The sequence below is a fragment of the Pteronotus mesoamericanus genome, unplaced genomic scaffold (assembly GCF_021234165.1).
Source record: "Pteronotus mesoamericanus isolate MK-2021 breed Mesoamerican mustached bat unplaced genomic scaffold, CSHL_Meso_final scaffold_408, whole genome shotgun sequence".
NCBI lineage: Eukaryota > Metazoa > Chordata > Mammalia > Chiroptera > Mormoopidae > Pteronotus > Pteronotus mesoamericanus.
In genome coordinates, this window is record NW_026555315.1 from 5,068,911 (window position 1) to 5,090,048 (window position 21,138).

The window sequence follows — 21,138 nt, forward strand, 5'->3', positions numbered from 1 at the left end:
GAATCCGCAGTCTGACCAAATGGCCACAACGGGAAGGACCCATGGCAGAGCTAGCGGCAGCGGCCCGCTGTGGGGCCACTGCCCCGCCCCCTCAGCTTTGCACAAAGGCACCCAGCTGGGCTTCTGGGTTGACGCTCTGGCACTTGCTCCAAGTTACCCTCTGCGCCTCTGTTGGCTTATTTGCAAAATGAGTGACCCCATAGGGTTATTGTGGGTTTGATTAACAATGAACAAATACTTGGGACAGTCTCTGGTACATCGCAGGTGTTCAATGCATGCTTCTTATTATTAGCAACATTAAGAGCAATGACCGTTACAAGGAACTTTGGAGAAAGACTAGGGCAGAAACAGGGTCTGAGTGAAAGAGCAGCTAAGGGGCCAAATGAGAGGCTGGGACGTTCCTTCAGTAGCCGTTTTTCAGTCCTCACACTGAAATCGTTACTGACATCTGCTTTGAAGCTCTCGACGGCATAACCCAGCCAAAAGTGACCCCTCAGTCCCCTCCTCATCCCCGCAGCCAAGGAAATCGGACACTGTGAGCGCACATTTTAGTACAAGTGGTTTATTTGTCCCCCGGCGAGGGCGCGCAGGCACCAAGCAGAGCGGTGCCTGCCTGGCTCCTCCAGGAACCACGCACGGGTTCTAGTTTAGTTTTCATGCATTAAAAACAACTCTCTAGTGGCCAATAATGAAAGATTAAGAAGCAACAGCTTGTTGTCACGGGGCTTCTACCTGTCCACGACGTGGCCATACAAAGGTGTGTTTATGGTACACGGTTCGTAGAGGTTTAATGCAGCTGAGAGTGCTGGTTGCCCTGCGGCCCCATTGCGTTATGGGGGCTTGGCTGGGGGCTGAGAACCACTCTGCTGTCATTGTTTTGAGGAGAAGGTGGCTCTTCCAAAATGGAAACAGAGCCCCTGTCCCAAGCCATGCCACCCAGTGTCCCTGCTTTGGCGTGTGAGGCAGTGGAGGCTTCCGTGCTGATACTCCGAGTTGGCAGGATGTTGGCAGCGCCGAAGACCCTGACCCCAGCTCCTCAACAGGCAGAATGATGGGTTATTAGTTTCTCCTGGTGAACAAGCTCCTTCTCACCCAGCAGGTACAGTATGGGGGCCTGGGACAATGGGGTGGGGACAGGGAGGTGGGGGAGGTAGGGAAGACATCTGTCTTCGTTTCAAGACACAGTTCTCCAGCTTTGCTAAAACCTTTACGGACAAACTCACTTGAAGACAAAAGGGAGGGGAACACTGGCTGGCCATTCCCCTGGAGGGGGCCGTCCATGCTGCTTGCCCTTCCTTCCTCTCTTAAAGGATCTTGGGGGAGGGGGATGGACACACGTTCCCATCAAACAGCAGCTTAGGACTGGAAGTCTCATCTTTACTTTGTTTAAAGTCCCCCCTCCCCCAACCCTGGATCCTTAAAGAGCTGGCGGGTGTCAGCAAAATCTGAAGAGGGATGCGACATAAATCTAGTGTATGGAACGGGCCCCAAGTCTGTTATAAAAACGGGATGTGCTTTGAGGTTCAACTCTTTGGATAATCAAAGTATGTAAAACACTGGGGAAAAAAAAAGAGTTACAGTTGCTTTCAAAGTGTGTTAATACCTGAGACCGTCCCTGTCTGCTGTGAACCACCGCAGCATCGCTTTTGGAAGGGAGGGTCGCAGCGAGGCTGGCAGTCTCCCCTACTCCCGCCGGGTGTCCCTGTAGAAACCTGCCAGGCATGAGGCTGCGGTCCCCTGGCCCTGGGGCCCCCTGCCTCCGATGCAGAGCACCTCCCCACTGTGGCTCAGAAGGGGCCCCCAAGCTCCGGGGGGCTGATTTGGACAGTTTCTGGTCTCACTGAGGACATTGCCTTCCTTAAAAGCACCTCTAGATCAGCATTCTGCCTTTACCCACAGGAAAATGCGACCCATCCATGCAGCCAGGAGGAGACGGGTAACTCAGAGAGAGAGAGAGAGAGAGAGAGAGAGAGATCGCTTGGCCTAGCCCCTCCTCACTGCTCCTCCCCACCTGGCGAGGGCGGGGTGTGGGGTGAGCCGAACCAGGCTGCCCGCTTAGGGACAGCCAAGCAGCTGATGGACCTCAGAGCACTCAGCTCTTACACTGAAAGGACCTGTTTCTGGTGTGGAGAGGAGGCTGGAGAGGGAGAGGCTGGTCTTCCGTCTGCCTGGGGCAGCCGAGCTGGGGTGACGCTGCCGGACTCTCGGTGGCTCCTCAGTGGGAACAGGACCCATCCCGTCCTGCAAGCAGCGTCCACGTGCCTTTGGTTTCTATTGAAGAAACGCAGCTCTCATGTGAATTCATGACAAACCAAAACGGATCAAGGAGGCAGGGCCCTCTGAAAGGCTGTTAGGCTGGAAACTCATTGCCGTAGTGCCGCAGGTGTTCATCTGCCAGGGACAGGTAGGTGGCCCTCATGCTGGGAGTGTACTGTGGGAGAGAGCAGAGGGGACCGTCAGAACAGGGCCATCCCATGTTACCAGCTGAACTGGACAATTACTAGCAAAGGCACTGGGAATTGCCGAGGGAGAGAGCCAGGCCAGCCACAGTGGTCAGGGACCAGGTTCCTTTGTTAAGATTTTATTTATTTTGGGAGAGAAGGGAAGGAAGAAGAGAAGGAGAGCAATGTCCATCGGTTGCCTCTCTCCATGGCCATGACCAGGGATCAAACCCGCAACCCAGGCATGTGCCCTGATTGGGAGTCAAACCGGTGACCTTTCGCTTTGTGGGATGACACCCGGCCAACAGAGCTACACCGGCCAGGGTGGGCACCAAGTTTTAATGACAGGGCATCGGGGGGACTGGAGGGTACTAGAGTGGCTCAGGCAGGATTCCTGTCTGGGATGCTTTGCGCCCCAGGGCCATCAGCCTCAAACGTGCCACGCCCTCACTGACCAGCCACTGTCCCTCCGCTGTGGCTGCCTAGTCCACTCCTGTGCACACCCTGACAGCAGGGACAGCGCCGGGGTGCGCCTCTGCGCTTAGGAGCCCTCACAGCGAGCCGGCTGAAGGCACAGGTGCGTGGGCCCCGAGAGCCAGCCTCCAGTCGCAGCTGTGTGTCTTCCTCATCCCACAACCTTGGCTGAGGTTCTCTAATCCCTCTGAGCCTCAGTTTCCCCACCTGCAAAATGGACCTAAGAGCACTCAGCTCTTACACTGAAAGGATAAAATGATACAAAGCAGGCAAGACCCCCCGAGGCAGAGGTTCCCAGCCTCGGCTGTGCATTAGAAACTCTTCCAAGGGCTGGACCTGACACCAAGTGCGTGCTCAGCAGACGTCAGCTGCTGCTCAGACGTAGAGACGTGGCTTCTTACATGGCCACCTCTCACGTCACAGGACCTGAGCACCTGCATTTCTGACCAGCTCCGCACGCACGCGGCCGATCTGCTGACTCCAAGTAGCAAGGGTGGTGGTTGGGGGGGGACCCTGTCTCCTGGCCTCAGGGAAGTTTCGGGGCCCGGGCGCAGGCCATTCACACCAGGGAGGGAGCACATGCGTCTGGCTGGCAGGGAGGGGAAGGGGCAAGGGTCACACCAGGGGCGATTTTGCCCCCCCGGGACATTTGGCAGTGTCTGGAGTCATTTTTAGTTGTCACAATGCGGGGGTGGGGTTATGGAGGGAGGGCGCTGCTGGCATTGAGTGCGCGGAACTGGGATGCAGCTCAACATCTGATAGTGCCCAGGACGGGCCCACGGCAAAGAATGGCTGGGCTCCCATGACAGAAGAATGACGGCAGCCGTATGGAGGGTGAGGAAGCCATGCCCCAGGGCGGGGGTTTCCCGCCTGTTCCCAGACTGGCAGCTTCCGCCTCACCTGGGAACATGCTAGAAACACAAATCCTTGGGCCGCACCCCGGATTTTCTGAATCAGAAACAGCGAGGGGCACCCTGGCCTGCGAAACAACTAACAAGTCCTTCGGGGGCTTCTGCTGCGCGCCCCCGGGAGCCGTGTTTCCCGGACTTGCCAGCCAGGCAGATCACCTGGGCTGCCTGCTCCACCCGCCGGGAGCCCTCCCTGGAGACAGTGTCAGGAGTCTGGGCTGAAGTCCCGGTGTTGGTATTTTTAACAATTGCCCTGTTTGTTTTGTTCCTCGAGTCTAGGACACGGTGCCGGAAGGACAGGAGGGACTCTGGATGGCTGAGCTAAGAGAAGACACATTTCTAGCCAAGGGAATGGGCTGTACATTTTGATGGCCTTGTTTGACATAAGCCACCTTAGCAAGATGGAGTGGGCAGAGGGAGGGTGGGGACCGGCCGGCCATCTGGTCGCTACTGGAGCGCCTGTCCACACCTCTGTGCTGTGGGGGAGGGTCCCCTCATGCCCCTTGCAAAAGTAGGAGGGTGGCGTGGGGAGTCTTCCCGGGGCAGGGCAGTCAACTCTGCCAGAGCAATGAGGGTTCCTGGGCGGGCCTTAGTTCCAGGGAGCAAGGCTGATTCAGTTCTGGAGCCTTGCAAACAAGGTCAGTTCTTGCTTGTCTCTGCTAACGTCAGGGACAGTGACCTGGATCTTTCCAAGGAGAAGGTAATCCGGAAGTCATTTTTCTTTGGCATCATGGTGCTTTGAGTAATTCGTTTTTCACAGCAGCAGATTTCCCCTCATTACCTCAGATTCATATTAAAATCAGTCTGCATTCCTGGGTCCCCAGCATTTGGTGGTGAGGAAAAGGAACCCAGGAGGCTTTCAGTCAGAGAAAAGCCAGGCGGGGGTTTGAAAGGTGCTGACTTCCACACACCCAGCCTCCTGGCCTCAGGACCCTGGACTCAAGAGCTTGGCCCGGCTCTGGAGCCGTTTATGAAAGGACAGCAGGTGAGGTGCCCGGGGCAGAAACAGCAAGGTGGGGTCACACAAGGGGACACGGTTGGCTGGTCAGAGCACAGTTTCCCAACCACAGCACTAGGGACCTTTGGGGCCGGCCTTTGTGGTGGGAGTCATCCTGTGTGCTGTCGGGGGCTAGCAGCACCCCGGGTCCCCACCCACCGGATGCCAGCAGCCACCCCTCCCAGGTGTGACAACCAGAAGTGCCAAGAGACCGGGCCAGACTTCCCCCGGGGGCATAATCGCCCAGGGCAAGGCCTGGTGCGCTAATGTCTGCCTCGGTGTCATCTGTCATCTTCCATCCGCAGAGCAGCGGGGATGGTTCTACCCTCCAGGTCCCAAAGTGCCCTGTGGCACTTATAGCCAGCAGCTCTGCTGACTGTCCCCTTCTGCAGATTATACGCTTCCTGAAGACCGGGGCTGGGTCCCATCTCTTTCCCCGGGCCTGGCACTGTGCTTGCTACCGGGAGCACTTGCTGGACACCCATGAGCATCCTGGTCCTCAGGGCCCAGCCCTGTCCCTGAGTCTCCAGTGCTCCTTGGGTATCAACCGGACGGTCCCTTCCAAGCTACCTGCTGGGGGCAGGTGAAGCACCTCGTCCAGCCGAGGAAAGGCAGGGGCTCCCTCCCCGACAGACACCTGGCTCGAGAGCTCCTGCCCACCCACTGGGGGAGCCCAGGTTACCGTGGGAGGCGGGGAGCCTCTCCCAATGAGTGGCATGTTCTCGTAGCGGGGGGTCCCACCGAAGAGCACTGCTTGGTTCCTGCGGGGCAGAGAGGAGAGCTCAGGGCAGGGAGGCATGGGGAAGGGACTCTGACTTCCACAGGAGGGCCGGTGAGAAAACAGGTTCTCGGCCCCCAGACCCACCCTGTGGGCTTGTGGAGAAAGGCCCGGTGTCTCCAGCAGGCTCCTCCCCCTACACCTGTGGATATGCAGGGGTCATGTGACTAAATGCTCCCAAGATGCCTTCCTGCCAAGCATCCGTGGCTGCAGAGAGGGGACCCCCTCCAGCCTCTGATGCCTTCGTCCCCGCCCCCCACCCCTGGACCCGCAGACCTGTCTCCCTTGGACCAGGTGTGTGAGGGGAGGCCCGGGAGCCCTGCGTACATGTACTCTGAGACAGGCGCGTTGGAGATGGTCTGGGCTGGCGGCTGCAGGCTGGCCTGGCTGCCCAGGCCGCTGCTGTAGCTGCAGAAGCTGTGGAGCTGCCCCCGAGGCGGGTTATGGGCGGCAATGCGCCGGGCCTGGGGGTTGAAGGGGTCGTCTTCATCAATGTCATCGTAGTCTCTCTCCCTAGAACAACACGTATAACAGGGGCGACCATGAAGGGCGGCGGAGGCTCCAAGGCAGCGGGGTCCCGGTCTGCTTCCCAATCTTCCCTCCAAGGACTCTCCCCCTGGCCACAGGTGTGCGCTCGAATTTCGCCTAAAACATGGTCCTTGGCCCCGCCTCCCACAGATCACTCAGCCCCGGTCCCAACTTCACATCCACCTCCTCCAGGCAGCCCACTATCCTGACCACATGCACACTGACCCTCCCTAACCTGCTTCCTCTCGTCTGATCTACCACCTCATCTCTGTCTATCTCCCCAGCGACATTGCTACAATCTATGCCTCCTGGCATGCGGGGGGCACCCCCAGCAGTGGAAGCTCTCCTCATTTTCTCACACCACAGAGTCCTGCGGAGGAGGGGAACAGCAAAGGATGCCAGACTCTAGCATGACATTGTCGCCGTCCTCAGACCCACTTCTGCCCTGACTCCCCGGGAGCCTCCTTTTGGGGGTCTGTCTGGACTCTCAGAGAAGCTTCGGTAGAAAGCTAGGCCGCCGGCTGGGGCCGGGTGCCTGGGCCCTCGGGGGCCCTGGTCCCTTGTGGGTTATCAGCCCTCAGCTCAGCTGGAGCAGAGCCTCTCTCCCGCTCCCCAAGGCAGCCCCCTCCAGGCAGCCCACCTGGTGGTGAAGCGCTTCCAGGCCTGCAGGCCCGCGCAGATCATGGTGGAGAAGGCCAGGGCAGCCAGGAGGGAGAAGAGGCCGAGGTAGAGCAAGCCCTCGATGCCGTCGTAGCAGATGCCAGCGAGGGCATCCAGGTAGTCCTGGAAGAGGAGGTACACGCAGTTGGAAGGGAGCGGGGCACAGCCCAGGGTCTGCACTTTTCTTGGGAAGCCCGTCCCTCAGCCTGGCCCTGGATCTCCATCTCCTCCCCTTTGCATCCCAAGCACCTCGTACGGCCTCTAAGGGCCCACGCTCTGGAGCCCAACATAATGGGGCTCCTTGAGTCGCTCTACAGGCATTTGCTGAACACCTACTGTGTGCTAGGCACTGGAGGGTGGGCTCTGAACAAGACCGGCCAGGTCGTGGGGATCTGGGTAGGGGAGCCAGGAGCGGGGGGCATTTACTGAGGCCAGGATGGCAAGAAGGAATGGACTGCACCTTGAGCTGTGAGGCAAAGGGACAAGTGTGGCACGTTCAGGAAAGAGGAAAGAGGCCACCAGGACACAGGCTGAGAAGGTGCCAGTCCTGCTGGGCCTCGCAGGGCAGGTGAGGGGTCTCAGGTTATCACAGCGTGACGGGACGACACCGGCGGGTGTAGGGTACAAGGGATGTGATCCAATTTGTTCTTAATTTAAACCTCTCTGGCTGCTGTATACGAAAGGACATGGGTGGGAGGCCAGATAGGAAGGCAGGGCCATGGCGGAGGCTGGCGAGAGTGATATAAATGGATGCGGGATGTATTTGAGAGCGTAGCTGCGAGCGCCGGCCAAGGGGCTGATTGGATGTGGAGGGGGAGGGAGCGAGGGTACTGGGGAGATGCCCATGGTCTCAGCTCTTAAGTCAGGCTGCCAAGACCCAACACCCAAGCCTCGAGTTACCAATTCTGGACTCTCAAGTCACACACACATACTTCTCTCTCTCATCTATGTATACATATGTACACAAATCTATCTTTCCATCCATCCACACACGTTTTTCTTATCTATAAAATTTCCCATGAAATGATATGTATCTCACAGTATAACTGTGGGGACTAAATGACATATCAGATATAAAGCACACAGAACAAGGCTGAGTGTAGAACCAAGTACTCAGTAAATGGCAGCCATGATCATTAGTGTGACTGCTCTACATTCACGAGATGTGAAAGCTGTCAACGTACATTGGCTTATCGCTTTTGGGGGGGCGGGGCTCACATGCTCCCAGTGTGTTCCCTGCATTAGTGTCTGATGGTTCAAATTCCTGGAGAGACGACCCTGGTCATCACAAGATTGGAATGTCCACTGGCAACTCAGGGAGATGGATGGGTTGACCAGATGGCCCTCACCAGTGTTCTAGAGGTAACCTGATCCAGTCCTGCTACCTCGCCCCCTGGCACTTTTATTGAGTCTCCCTGTCCCAGCTACTGGAGAGAATCAAGAAGCCAAGCACCTCTTCCAACTTCCTGTGGCCCAGCTTTCTCCCCCGTCCCCAGGCCTGCAGGGAGGCCAGGCAAGCTCTCTTCCAGCCTCTCTTGGCTTCTCTGGGAAAATGTCGCCACCTGGGGCGTCCCCACGCCCCCACTCACCCCTGCCCCCCCAGGCCAGCCCAGCACCTTGTGCAGCCCTCGGCAATCCAGCATGGCTGTCAGCTGGTGAAGGCTGGGTTCCGAGGAATTTAACAGGAGCTGGATTCTGAGCAGATCATTCTGAAGCGGGAGGAAGAGGCAAACATGCAGACAGACAGAGAGGCAGGGGCTGAGCTGGGGGGGGCAGGGCTTGTGGATAAAACCACAAACAGCAACCTTTAAGGCCAGGCGATGGGGCAAGGACACTCTCCATTGCCGGGCTCTCTGAGGCCCTGGCCCTGGGGCTCCCCCTCTTCCAGCGTGGATGCCGGGGAGCCCGCCTTACCTCTGCCGTGGGGAAGACGGGCACAGCAAACTGCAGCAGTCCCGCCACCTGGATCTGCATGGTGGTCAGCGAGCGCTGGAAGACGGTCAGTGCCTGGGCCAGGACAGACGGCGGCCCCACTGTGAGGTTTCATTTCCCCAGCGCCCCCAGCTGCCGAGGGCCTGTCCGCGTCAGCCCCGCCCCGCCCCGCGGCTTGCATCTGCACCCCCGTCCCTGACTACGGCCCTCACGCCCCTGACTATGGCCCTGACTACGGCCCTTCCTGCTTGCAGGAAAGCTTCCCCTCATCTCTCAAGCTTCTTGAGAGGCCTCTTGCTTCCTGCTACTCAAAGTGTGGTCCTTGGACTGGCCTCGTCTTGGAGCTTGCGAGAAATGCAGGCTCTCAGCCCCTACCCCAGGCCTGCTTCACAGCATCCGCATGTTAACCGCGCCCTGGGTGCTGGGCGCACGTGTGAGAAACACTGATCTAGACGCTGACCAAGAGCACGGCCTCCCTCAGGGGACCACAGCGAAGCAAAGGACACCAGCCGCCTCCACCTCCCTGGCCGGGGCAGGGGCTGGGGGCTAGAGGAGCACGTGGACGGGGGTGCTGTGGGCAGGGTCAGCTGTACCTGCTGGAAGGGGCTGCTTATGCTCTGACTGCAGTGCAGGTAGTAGCGGGTCACCTCTGCAAGGCAAACATGACGTCAGGCAGGAGCTCGCAGGTGACCGGGCTACTCCCGAGCTCCCAAAGGAGGTGGGTTCTACAAAATGGCCCAGAGGTGCCCCTGGTCACGAAGTGCGGGGTTTGGGAGGGACTGGGCGGCGACAGGGCTGAGATGGGCGAGGAGAGCACAGCCTGGCTGGCCTTACCTGTGCTGAGCTGGCTCTTTGTCATGTTCAGGAGGAAGGTGTCAGGAGCTGCGCAGAAGTCACTGGTGCCCTAAGCCAGGGAGAGGGAAGGGGGTGGGGGAGTCACGACGCCTGGGCCCTGGGGAGGAGGGCATGTGGCCTCAGCCCTGGCCACTTGGACCTCGGCTCAGTCCTGGGTGGACAAGAGCACTCAGACACCAGCCTCCCTGGGTTTGAGTCCTGGCTCCGCCCCTTCCTAGCTCTCTAACTTTGGACCAGTGACTTATTCTTTCTGTGCCTCAGGTGCCTCCTCTATAATATGGAGAGAAAAACACTATTCGACTTATGAATTAATCTGTATCAAGTATCGCGCGTTTCCGATGCCTCTTCTGGGCCGGACGGGGCCGGGCCGGGGCAAGCGCAGGCTGCAGGGTGGGTGTCAGGGAGCGGTCTGCCCTTGGCCTCGTTTGCTCATCTCTGTTTGATTTCTTGTCTTGCTGTTATCAAGTCCCCCACACTCTGGGGGTGCCCCTCGATGAAGCCTTCCCCGGACTCTCTTTAAAGAATTATGTTGGTGCCGGGCCCGTGTTTGAGCTTTTGAGGGCAGGTCCTGCTCACAAAAACATGGGGCGCTGTGAGTCCGAGGACGTGCGCTCCAGGCTCTGCCAATGGCGACCTGGGGGCTTGGACCGCACGGCCTGGCTAGGTGACCCCAGGGAGCAGCTCCGGGCCTTGGGAGAGGCGGCAGCAGGAAGGTCACCCTCTGAGCCAGGCCCTCCCCAGACCCAGCCAGGGTCCGGCGGGGCACTGGGTAAAGGGGACCTCCACTTCTCAGAGCAGACAGCGTACGCTCGGGTCCTCCAGCCGGGTCCTGGGGGCCACCCCTGCTCCAGCGTGTGCACCTGAGCCGCGAACCCCTCCCCGCGGACCCCTCTCCACGGCCCTGCACGGCCAGTGCCCTGTTCTCCTTCAGGAGCGGCTGCCTCAGGGCCCCCCTCTGGGGCATCACTCATTCATCCATGTAGTCGATAGACACTTAGGAGGCGCCATGCACTGTCTTAGGCACGGGATACAGTAGCAAGCTATACTGTGACACGTATGTTCTAGACAGTGGATGTATTTTGCGACTAACGCCCCTCTACACACAGAGCTTCCACAGAGCCCTATCTGTGCGTGCGCACACACCTACTCAAACAGCCACGCGCTCAGGTCTGGAGAGAACTGCTCTATGTGCAAATCAATAACACGCACCCGCAGTCAGGCTGGTTTATTGCTGCCAATTGGAGAGACAGCACAGCTGGCCAAGGTGCACCCCCACGCTGTTACTGGAGGAGCAGAGCAAGGGGAGCTTGTCTGAGCTGGGGGTGGAGAGAGAGCAAGGCCGCCATCTTGGTCTGGGTTACCCCAACAAGTTTGGGATTCAAGGAGGGGCAGGAGGCCCTGTCAGAGGCTCCACCAGGGAGGTGGCCTCTCTGTCCCCCACCCCAGGCCAGTCCTCTTCAGACTCTCCCATGAGGACTCAGCTTCCCTGTCAACGAGGATGGGGACCTGGATGTGCATTATCCACGAGGTGAGGATGAGGGTGGGGCAGGGAGGGAAAGGGGCGCTGAGCACAGTTAGGGCAGGTGGAGAGGCCACCCAAGTGCCCCGCCCGGGTGGTGGCTGAGGCTGCAGGCAGCTCCTGGGACTGGAGGTCACAGCCTGAAGGACTCCGCCTGGGACCCTCACGTAATGACAATAACTGTGGTAACCAGCGATGGCTACTGTTTATCGAACATTTCCTATATGCTCCCACAGACGGGCCACCCACCTCGTCCTGCCAATGAACGGACGGGCCCCCCACCTCGTCCAGCCCTTTGACGCAAGGGCTGTGACCTGCCTCGCTTCACGCCAGAGAAAGCAGAGCCCTGGGGAACCTCCGTGACTCCCCCAGGGGTGCCCGGATTCCCAGGGAGCTCCCCCTTAAGTTAGCACTGGTGTGCAGCCAAAGCTCCTGAGGCCCTGTCCCTCCCTGTGGAGGTTCCGGGAACAGGAAAGGCAGGGGGTGGGGGACAGGGCAGGGCACAGTGTCTGTCTGGTCCTACAGCTCTCAAAAAAAGAGCCAGGCTTGAGGGGGAAGGGGCAGGAAGGCTGCACAAAAGCTGCTTGCAGTAGCCTTTGACTCTCTGCTTCCCCCCACCCCTCCCTTGCACTGGCTCCTCCTCACCCCACTTGTATTAACATGCAGCAGGCTCCGCAGCCCAGTCAAAGGCTCATTCACGCTGGCTCTGGCACACAGGGGCCCGACTACACCAGTCTGGGAAGTGGCCTTTCTCTCTGGCGCACTTGCATTCCAGAGTGCCGTCTGGGAGATTAAATCGCCTCTGGTTTCCCCAGACACCGAAGCCTGGTGAGAAGGAGCCAGGAGGAGCCTGCTTCCCAAATGGCAGCTTACGGGGCGGGGGGGGGGGGGGCAAGCTGGACGCTGCCGCTGCTTCCAGGAGGTCGAGGCTGCCCGGGGCCAGGAGGGAGCCCCAGGAAGGCGCGCCACATGGGAGCCTCCCTGAACTTCCCCTTGTCCCCGAGGAGAGGCTGGGGGCCAGGCAGCTGTACGTGTTGCTCCAACAGCAGCCAGGCCCCTGGACTGTGAACATCCCGCCCCGCTCCCGATGTCAGCATGCTTTCGAGATCAATGTGCGCTGTCCGACCGGCCGCTCCCAGTATCGGAAGGGGCCCTTGCTCTTGGGACACAGGCTCACACCTCCTGTCCTGTTCTCCCTTCTGCCCAGGGTGGACACTGCGTGGTTGGAGGGGAAGAAACCACACAGGGCTGCCCACCTCCTCTCCCTTCCGGACAAGCTCTGCCGAAAGCCGATATGAGCCAGGAAGCGCCAGGACCCATGTGTTCCGTGGGTACCATGGGGGCACGTGGGGCGCCAGCCCCCAGGCCACCGGGCAGGGCAGGAGTTTGGGTAGAGGGCTTCCAGCAGGGGCCCCGTTCTTTTGTCTCTAGGGAGCTTGGGCAGAACAGACGCAGTTAGTTTGTGGCCCTTGAGTCGGCTAGGGGTTCCCCGAAATCCGCCGGTACATCCTGCCTCCCACACACGCGCGCACAGCACACATCTCCGCTGCCCTGACTCACACGGGGCTGCCACTCTCTGCCCACAAGTCTCGTCCACAGGCTGCCGCTCAGTCAGGAACAAACCTGTCCTCCGCTCTGGGCACCACTGCCTGCCCCAGAGCCACGCAACAGCTGAGTGACTGAGTGAGTGAATGAATGAACGAATGACTCACGCACACAGCTTAACTCAAACGCCTACACAGGAAGCTCCCTCACCTGGGCTTTCTTGTTTTTCTTTTAACATTTTGAGGCACCACAGCCGTGAGCACGCAGCACTGTGTGTCAGGCTGGGCTGAGTCCAAGGGCAAGGGGACCGAGGCCAGCTGAGTGCCGCCTCCACATCCCCCGTGCCCCAGGGGCGTGCAGCCAGCGCGGGGTGTCGGGGGGCTCCTCCAGGCCGAGGGCCTGACCCGCCCACCCCACCAGACCCAGAGAGAAGTCCCAGGTCATCCGTGCATGTCCTTACAAGCAGGTGGCCGGGCACAGGCCAGCGAGGTGACTAAGGGATAAGGTTCAGATGTCTTCTCTTGGCTCTGGCCCCAAATGCTTCCAAATCTCAGGGAAGCCTCTTCCTTTCTCTGGGCCTGTGTCTCCCTCTAAAGAGTGAGAGGCCTCGTGTGGGAGATCGAAGCCCCTTTGGTTCTGAGATTCTGGGATTTTTAGCTGAGGAACTGAGGCTGGAAGCTGCCGCTGCCCTGGGGGCTCTGCACAGGACACGCGGACGACGTACCGCCTACCTGAGATGGTCCTGGTCGGACCAAGGCCCGCCCCCACCCCCAGCTCACCACTGCTGCGGCGGAGTCCGTGGCCAGGGACGTCCAGCTGAGGAGCAGGGCCAGCAGCCCGCAGCACAGCGTCCTGGAAGACAGGCAGCTTGTGGGTGGGGTCCGGGCAGAGGCCGGTGGGCAGGGGCCCTGTGGCGGCTGCCCCACCACCGTCAGTGCCCTTCCCCTCGGCATGAGCTTGCTTTCCCGGGCCCCTGCTGACCGCTGGGACAGGGAGACGGACCCCGAGCCCTGGCAACAGGCCCCTGGGCTGGAGAGGCCACTGGGAGGGCGCTGGCTTAAGGAGGAGGTCCTGGTTAGTGACAGCGGGAGGCTCTGATGCTTGGGCTGGCCCAGGAGGGAGAGGACACAGGGAGGGAAGCCCAGTCCTTGCTTGGTGTCCAGATAACGCGTTGGTGGCTTCAGGCTGTTGCCCCCCAGCGCATCTCTCTGATCGTGGCACCGTCGCCCCACACGCCCGCCCAGGTCTTTGTCCCCAGCCCCCAGGTGGGACTACTCACGAGGCCAGGAGACACCTGGAGCGCCTGGCCAGTCCCAGGCAGGCAATGAAGCAGATGACCAGGTCCAGTATGAAGAGCAGGAGGTAGGAAAGCCACCTGGGGGGAGGGGGGACGCTCAGGTGGAGCAGAGCAAGCTCCCCATCAGGCAGGCCCAGGCGGCAGCCCCAGGCCTGCTGACCCCCGGTTATAACTGCCCAGAGAGGGGGTTTGGGGCGGAGAAGGGACTTCTCCCAGTCCCCCAAAAGGAAGTCTTGTGCTCATTATTTTTCTGGATGCAAGAGCCAAATAAACTCATTGATCCCTTCTCTCCAGCAAGTTTTTTGCTTCACTCATACCATAAAGAGGGGAAAAGAGTCTGAGTGCGGGTAGGAAGTGGGACGGAGCTGGAAGGAAGGGACAGCGGGGTCCCTAGGGGGTGGGACATGCTGGAGGCCCCTGGGCAGCCAAGTGTGGCTCTTTCCATCCCCAAAGAGCCGGAGCAGAGCCCTCACCCCCTGCACAGAGCAGGGTGGGCCCACTGCAGGTGCCCAGGAACGGAGCTGGGGGCTCTGGGACAGTGCAGAGCCTGCCCTCTACTAGGACGAGGCCACCAAGGAGCCATTTTTCTTAGAATTGGAGCCAGAGCTGGAGGAACCTGGGGCACCATCTGGGGTGAGGATCCCACATTGACAGACTGGGAAACCAAGGTCGGCAGGGGAGCCTGGCCTGGGAATGGCCCGGCTCTCCACCTCCCAGGCTTCCTGCAAGGGGCCAGGCCAGCCAGCCAGCCAGCCCCTCATGGAGTCCTGGTGTCATGTTTCAAACCCAAAGCCTTCTTGCTGCGTCTCTTCCCACCGGCAGGAAATCGAGTTAGGGTTGCTTCTAACACTCTCCAGGCCTAGGGCTGCGTTTCAGCACCTTGTTCTGCAGCCACGCCTCCTGGTGTAAGGAGTTCCCAGGAGCGGCTCTGCGAGGCAGATGCACATTCCCGGACGAGGCGGGTGATGACCTGGGGAGTGTGTTTCCAGCCCAGAGCTGGGCTCTCAGGAAGCCTCTCAGGCCCCGATTCCCCCAGCCCCTCCCACATCCGGCCTGCGGTGAAGCTCTCGCTTGCTGGCTTGCTTGCTCCATTGCAGGAAACCTCTCCAAGAGGGCAGTCTGTTCAGGCTTTTAATCACCTCTGATACTTAGCCAGGCCTTGTAAAAAAGTGCTAAAAAATATTTGCTTAGCTGGATGGCTATGATCTAGGGCCATCCAAAAAGCAAAAATGGGGAGGTTGTCAGGAGGAGACCCAGCCCCTAAGGCTGGTTAGTTCAAGAACAAAATAAAGCCTTGCCTGGCTGGGTGTCTCAGGTGGTTAGAGCGTCACCCTGATATACCAAGGTTGCAGGTTCGACCTCCAGTCAGGGCACATCCAATGAGAATCAACCAATGAATGCATCAATAAGTGGAACAACAAATCAGTGTCTCCCTCCCTTCTTCTCTCTCTAAAACCAATAATAATAAAAATTCCCAGGCAGGGCATGTGCCTGGGTTGAGGGCCAGGTCCCCAGTAGGGGGCACGTGAGAGGCACCCAACTGATGTTTCTTGCACATCAATGTTTCTCTCCCTCTCTTTCTCCCTCCCTTCCCGTCTCTCTAAAAACAAATAAAATCTAAAGAAAAATTATTAAAGAATAAAATAAAGCCTTGTTCTAGAGCAGCTCAGGTGAGGGAAGAAGCGAGCAAACAGCAGAAGGTGAGGACAAGAGACAGAGTGTCGTCGGTGTTCAGGAGCCGCAGGTACCAGCCTTGGAGGAGAAATTGCTACCCTGACCTGAACAAGGGGTAGGGGCTGGGGATGGGACTCCTAGCGGTCCCTGTCAAGCAGCCAGACTGAAATAGCTTCTGGGCAGTTGCCACCACCCTTCCTTCCCATTTTTAAATGAAATCACCTTAAAATTAAGTTCCTTTTGATTTAGAACTTCTGACTTATTTCCTCCTGGTTATTTTCAAAATGCCTACATCAGGCCCTTAAGTGTACACGGTCCTACTCTGGGTCCACTTAGACAGAATGGCAGGGTCAGAATCGATGCCCATGTTGACCTCCCCAGACCTCTCAGGAAACAAAAAGATTTCAAAGGGTCATGCAATGAATGGCCCTCATGTCACGGGTCTAATCAGATGCCACTGTTTTGGGTCACAGGGCCTTAGAGTTGATGGTTTCTCTCCGTCGCCTGGGAAAAAGGCACTGTTCCACATAAGCATTCACCCGGTGGGAGGCCGGACCAAGGTCCCTCTCAATCCAGCCATCCGTGACACCCAGGAATGCAGGAACGGGACGCGCCGCAGGGGAGGGACGGGGAGCGATACACCGACCCGGGACCTCAGGGCTCCCCCTCGTCAGGGCCCTGCCATCTCGCCGGAAGGCGGGAGCCCAGGGCAGGGAGGTCTCCGCCCAGCGGCCAAGAGGGGCATTTTCTGCGGTCTTGATTCCTCCCAGGGTGGGGCTTTCTCATAAAGGGGAAATGAATCCAGAAAACCAGAGTACGTTGTGCAATGTTGAGGTAAAGGCTCTGACCTTTGCAAAGGGCTTAAAAAGGAGCCAACAAGTGGGTGGGGAGGGGTCCAAAGAGCTGATACGTATCGGTGAGGATTCACGTATCCGTTCCACCCTCATGCCTCTTCCGCCTGGGCCCCGGGTGCGGCCCGGGTGACATGCGCTGCGTGAGTGCGCGCTGACCCTCAGCCAGGGGACACCCAAAGCCCAGACTGCTGCCTCCCTCCTTGGCTGTCCCAGAGGGACCTCCACTAGACCCTGCACATGGGGTGGAGGGCAGCCGGTCCCCGGTCAGCTGATCTACGTCCGGTGTCTTCACCCGGGATGGGGCCTGAGGAATGGGGAGGCAGGGCAGACATAAATAGGCCCCCAAAGAATACATGACATAGGCATGGGTTTGCACGCCTGAGTAGGGCAAAGGTGTGGCAGTTTCCCGCGGCTCCCCTCACGCGGGCAGGGGGCGTCTCTGTGCTTGCTAAGAGACTGCATCGGGGGGCTCTGTGCAGGCAAAGAGGCCAGCATCTCCCTGACCCCCGGCACCTGTGGCTGTGTCTATAGGAGCAGGGGCGCCTGCCCCATAGACCTGGCCAGTGAGGAGCAGGTAAGCCGCCTGCACTTGACCCAGCCCCGCTGCAGAGAATGCAGTCCCGGGGGAGCGCCGCGCTGCGTGCCAGGAGGCCACGGCCGGACCCCCGCCCTGGGGCCCGGGCACAGCACTGCCTCCCTCGGCCCGCGGCGCCTGCTTGTCTCAGGAGGCTGTTCTACATGCTCACCACTCGACGCCGAAAGCGCTTGCATTCTCCGGTTTCACTTAATGGCTTACTAAGACCTTGTGGTGGCACTCCCTGCCTGGGCCCTGGGAAGCAGGCTTGGATAAAGGATGCTGGCGCAGCCCTTCCGCCCTGCCTCTGCCGCCCCGCGGGGTCCTCACCTGTAGTACTCCACGTAACCGGTCTGGTCAGCCAGCTCGGTCAGCTCGGCTGTGACCTCTGTCCACACGGGCACCCTTGACAGCTGGACGACAATGTTGCCGGCCATCTGCTGCATGAACCTCAGTGTCTGGAGGTAGTCGCCCCGGGTGGCAAAGATCTCACTAAGTCGGGCCAGGTGCTGCTCTAGGTCCACCTTCATCTTCTGGGTGATTCCGGACACCTAGGGAGAGGCTGCGGTTGGGGATCTGGCCGTGGGGCGGAAGGAGGCCAGAGAGGTCCAGCCCTTGACTCTGGAGAAGGCCTATGAGTGGCAGAGGACAGCTGCTTGGGCTCAGACCAGGACACCTTGCATGCCCGCCACCCCCCGCCCTGAACGGCTCAGGAGGCTGCTGCTCCGAGCAGGGATGGCAGATAGAAGCGCCACGACCCACCCAACCCTTTTGTCCCTGCATCCAGGGGGCAGGCCGCTACCCTAGGTGCCAAGATCCGGCCCCTCACTCTAAAGGGAGACCCAGCTGGGGAAACGAACGCATACCCAGGTTTTCTCCTTGCAGATGCCCTTAAAACCTTAAACACTTTGGCGGATGAGTTCTTTTTCAGAGTGAGGAATCACACGTTTAAGCCAAGGAGCCCCTCTGTTGTTGCCTGACCTCTCGTTCCCACGGCAGGGTTTCTGAATTCCCCACGGGAGCCAGGCCTGCTGCGCAGCCAGCGACAGCTATGCCCAGAGCCCGAGTGAAGGCAGACAGTGGCACGTGCTGGAGGGGAGACCAGCACCGTCCCTGTGCACCCGTGCCCTGCCCTGTGCGTCTGTCCTGCAGGCGGAAGGACAGGCTCCTGCCCCCTGGCTGGGCCTGAAGGGCCCAGAGTTGAGTGGACCCTGAAGAGAGGAGCTTGCTGTTCAAAGGCAGAGAGGAAAGAACAGCGGCAGTGACTGCCTGTGGCTTGACAAAGAGGCATGTGCAGAGCTTCGTATTAGAAAGACGCTCCAACAGCCCAGACAGCCCAGGTGTAGGGTCCCGTGAGACCCAGGGACACCGCCCAAGAACCCCCCGGGGCAGCCCTCCCTGCGGGCGTTCTCAGGGCGGGGTGCTGGCCCTAAGAGGAAGAAGAGCTATGCTGTTCTGAAGTTGTCTGTTCTGCTGCTAAACCAACAAGCACAGCCGGCTGGAAGGGGGAGTGCGGCTAATCCCGGGCCTGGAGGGAAGATAAAATGACACAGGAGAAGGGGCCCGCACCTCCCGCAGTCCACGCTCAGCAGGAGGGGCAGATGACGCTCCTGACTGAGGGGCGGGGGTGGGACAGCCCCCTTCGCGGGTTTTCACATCTGCGCTGCTCTGTGGGTTCCCGGTTCCAGAAAGGAGAATAGCCCTCTTTGTCTTGCTGTTTTGTTTTGTAACTGTCAGTGGCTTGTTCCGTTTTCTGGCTTGTTCCTAGTTCTCACAAGCTGGTTTAGGACGAGATACTGGGGTGCAGGGTCGGGGGGGCCCATGCCTTAACGATCTGGCAGCTTTTAGCTTCACTCAAGGGCGAAAACCATGTGAAAGTAAATACAGAGAGTAAACATCACCCTGATAAGCTGCCCTTTTTTAATTCAATAAGAACAACGTATAAGTGTATTGCACCCATTGATCCAAAGCGCACTGTTATTACATGCTAATCTGACACAAAAAAACCTCGTACCATGTGATATTTTCATATTCCTATATGATAAACGTGAGACAAAGCGTTATAAATGATTTGTAAACGTTTTCTGTAAGACTGCTTTATTCCCTTCCATAGCTCCACATTTTTAACTTCTCTATTATCTTAAATCTCTCCTTGAAAAAAAGAAACAAAAGGCTGTAACATCTGCCAGGCCCGCTTTCCTCCTGATATCTCTTCATAGGAAACAGAACAATAAAAAGATAAAACCCACCTCCCTGACCTCTTACTACAGCCCCTACTCCCTATCGCCCCCAGCTCCTCAGAGGTTCAGCACAGGCAGAGTTCCCAGCAGGGAGGCAGAGCAGGGACACCTCAGAAGAGGAACAGGTCGGTGGCCGAGGGTGCCAGCTCAGCTCCCCAGGCTGGGGCGGGGTTAGAGGCGAGTGAGTGAGCAGGCAGGGGCCACTGTCTTCCCACTGGATGGAGCTGTGGTCCTGGGTTACCAGCAGCAGGGGCATCAGCTGGGAACTCATTATAAATGCAAATTCCCAGCCCCACAGAGACCTCCGGACCTGGAAACGGGGGCGAGGCCAGCCCTCGGGGTTTATCCAGCCCTCCAGGGGATCCTGATGCAGCCTCTGGGAGGGAGGACTCTCCTCTCCTTCGCGAGCTTTCCTAGAAGGGCAGGTGTGCTAGGAGTCGAAGGGGTGGAGCCTCGGCAGGTGGGTGGGGAGGAGCCCCATCACAGATCCCGGCAGGGGAGGGTGGAGACCAGACCCCTCGTCCATCCTACTTCTCGCTCTGAAAGTACTAGCTTCCAGGCTGGGGAGGGAATGCCACCGTCCTGTGCCCGCCTGTCTCGTGTCTCGGCCACGGCCCTGCTGCAGGCTCCTGCGGGAGCCCGGAGGAGCCACACTGGCCCCTGGACCGTGAGCGGTGGAGACAGCCGGGCTCAGGGGCGGCAGAGCCCAAGACCCTTATTTTAGGCTGAAACCCTGAGGGGAGAGAGGTGGGCCTGGTCCCCTGGGTGACTGGAGCCCAGGCCCCTTTCACTGTGGCACAGATAGGGGGCACTGGATCCAGGGACAGGACCCACCGGCACTCCCGAAGGACCCCTCCCGACTCCCCAGATCAGAGCGTGTAGCTGACCCAGAACCCCGCTTGGCTGAGCGTTGCTTGAGCCTGGGCCCCCTCCCACTGAGGGACACCTGAGGGGCTTCCGGTCCAGGAAAGGGTCCACCTCTCGGGCTCAGGTCTGAGTCACCTGACCTGTTCCCCAAGTCCTCCTGCCAATTCAAGCCTTCTCTCTCGCCTAAGGTGGTTACGGTGCCACGGGTAATTATTGTAACCGCACTCCCTGTCACCGTCGCCCCATTCGGAGGGTCCTTTGTAGACTACCAGGCACTTTCATGGACTGTATCTTAACTAACGTCATTTGTCTGACATGTGGCCTTTGCCCCTCGGATCTAGGGGCCCTCAGAGATCTGCTGCCTCCCCCGGAGCCCACGGGACCGGGAACGCTGGGTGCCCGGCCCCAGGCCCCGAGCAGCCCCGGAGGTCCTGCCTCTCTGCTGGAGCCCAGGGGCCGGGAGCCTTGGGGCTCAGCCAGAGGAGGCAGGAGGCGGCTGTTGTCAGAATGGGAGGGGCTCCTACTGGCTGGACCGTCACAAAACTTGGGGTTCTGCCCTCCCTTTTCAGAAATGGAGAGGACGAGGGGTTCCCCCCAGGCACACACAGAGCCCTTCCCTTTGGGAACATGAGGGCACTGAGGGAAACGGGGGTGGGGGGCAGCTGCGAATGCCCAAGCCCGGTCAGGAGCACTCACCCCTCCCTTGGCGGATGGGCCCCGCGGGGGTCCTGTTCCCCCGGCTCATCTCCCTGCACAGCTCTCCTCCCCCAGGATAAGGGCATGAAGCACCCAAGTGCTCCATCGGGATGGCTCTGGGGCTTTCTTCCTCTTCCTCTGGGGGAGAAAAGGCCATTCTTTACAATGGTCACGAGCCAGCCAGTGAAGGTCATGGGTCTGGGACTCCCCTGGGCAGGGGATTCTCCTTTCGGGGCTGAGTTCCTCCTCCAGGGTCCTGATGCTGGTGGGTGGAGGAAGAATCCCGTGGCAGTAACCAG

The 21,138-nt window shown here is 59.3% G+C and overlaps 1 protein-coding gene across 1 annotated transcript in view; it reads right to left on the reverse strand.

Annotated features, from left to right (window-relative positions):
- Positions 1–573: 573 nt before the first annotated feature.
- Positions 574–21,138, reverse strand: part of TTYH2 (tweety family member 2) — a 31,680-nt gene continuing 11,115 nt past the window's right edge. Inside the window, exons 4-14 of the mRNA XM_054592989.1 lie at positions 17,367–17,587; positions 13,917–14,012; positions 13,417–13,489; positions 9,553–9,622; positions 9,312–9,367; positions 8,701–8,793; positions 8,403–8,495; positions 6,767–6,909; positions 5,926–6,111; positions 5,503–5,581; positions 574–2,431 (exon numbers count right to left, since the gene is read on the reverse strand). Of these exons, the coding sequence (XP_054448964.1) occupies positions 2,351–2,431; positions 5,503–5,581; positions 5,926–6,111; positions 6,767–6,909; positions 8,403–8,495; positions 8,701–8,793; positions 9,312–9,367; positions 9,553–9,622; positions 13,417–13,489; positions 13,917–14,012; positions 17,367–17,587 (1,191 nt within the window). The 3' untranslated portion in view covers positions 574–2,350. The remainder of the gene's footprint in view (positions 2,432–5,502; positions 5,582–5,925; positions 6,112–6,766; positions 6,910–8,402; positions 8,496–8,700; positions 8,794–9,311; positions 9,368–9,552; positions 9,623–13,416; positions 13,490–13,916; positions 14,013–17,366; positions 17,588–21,138) is intronic.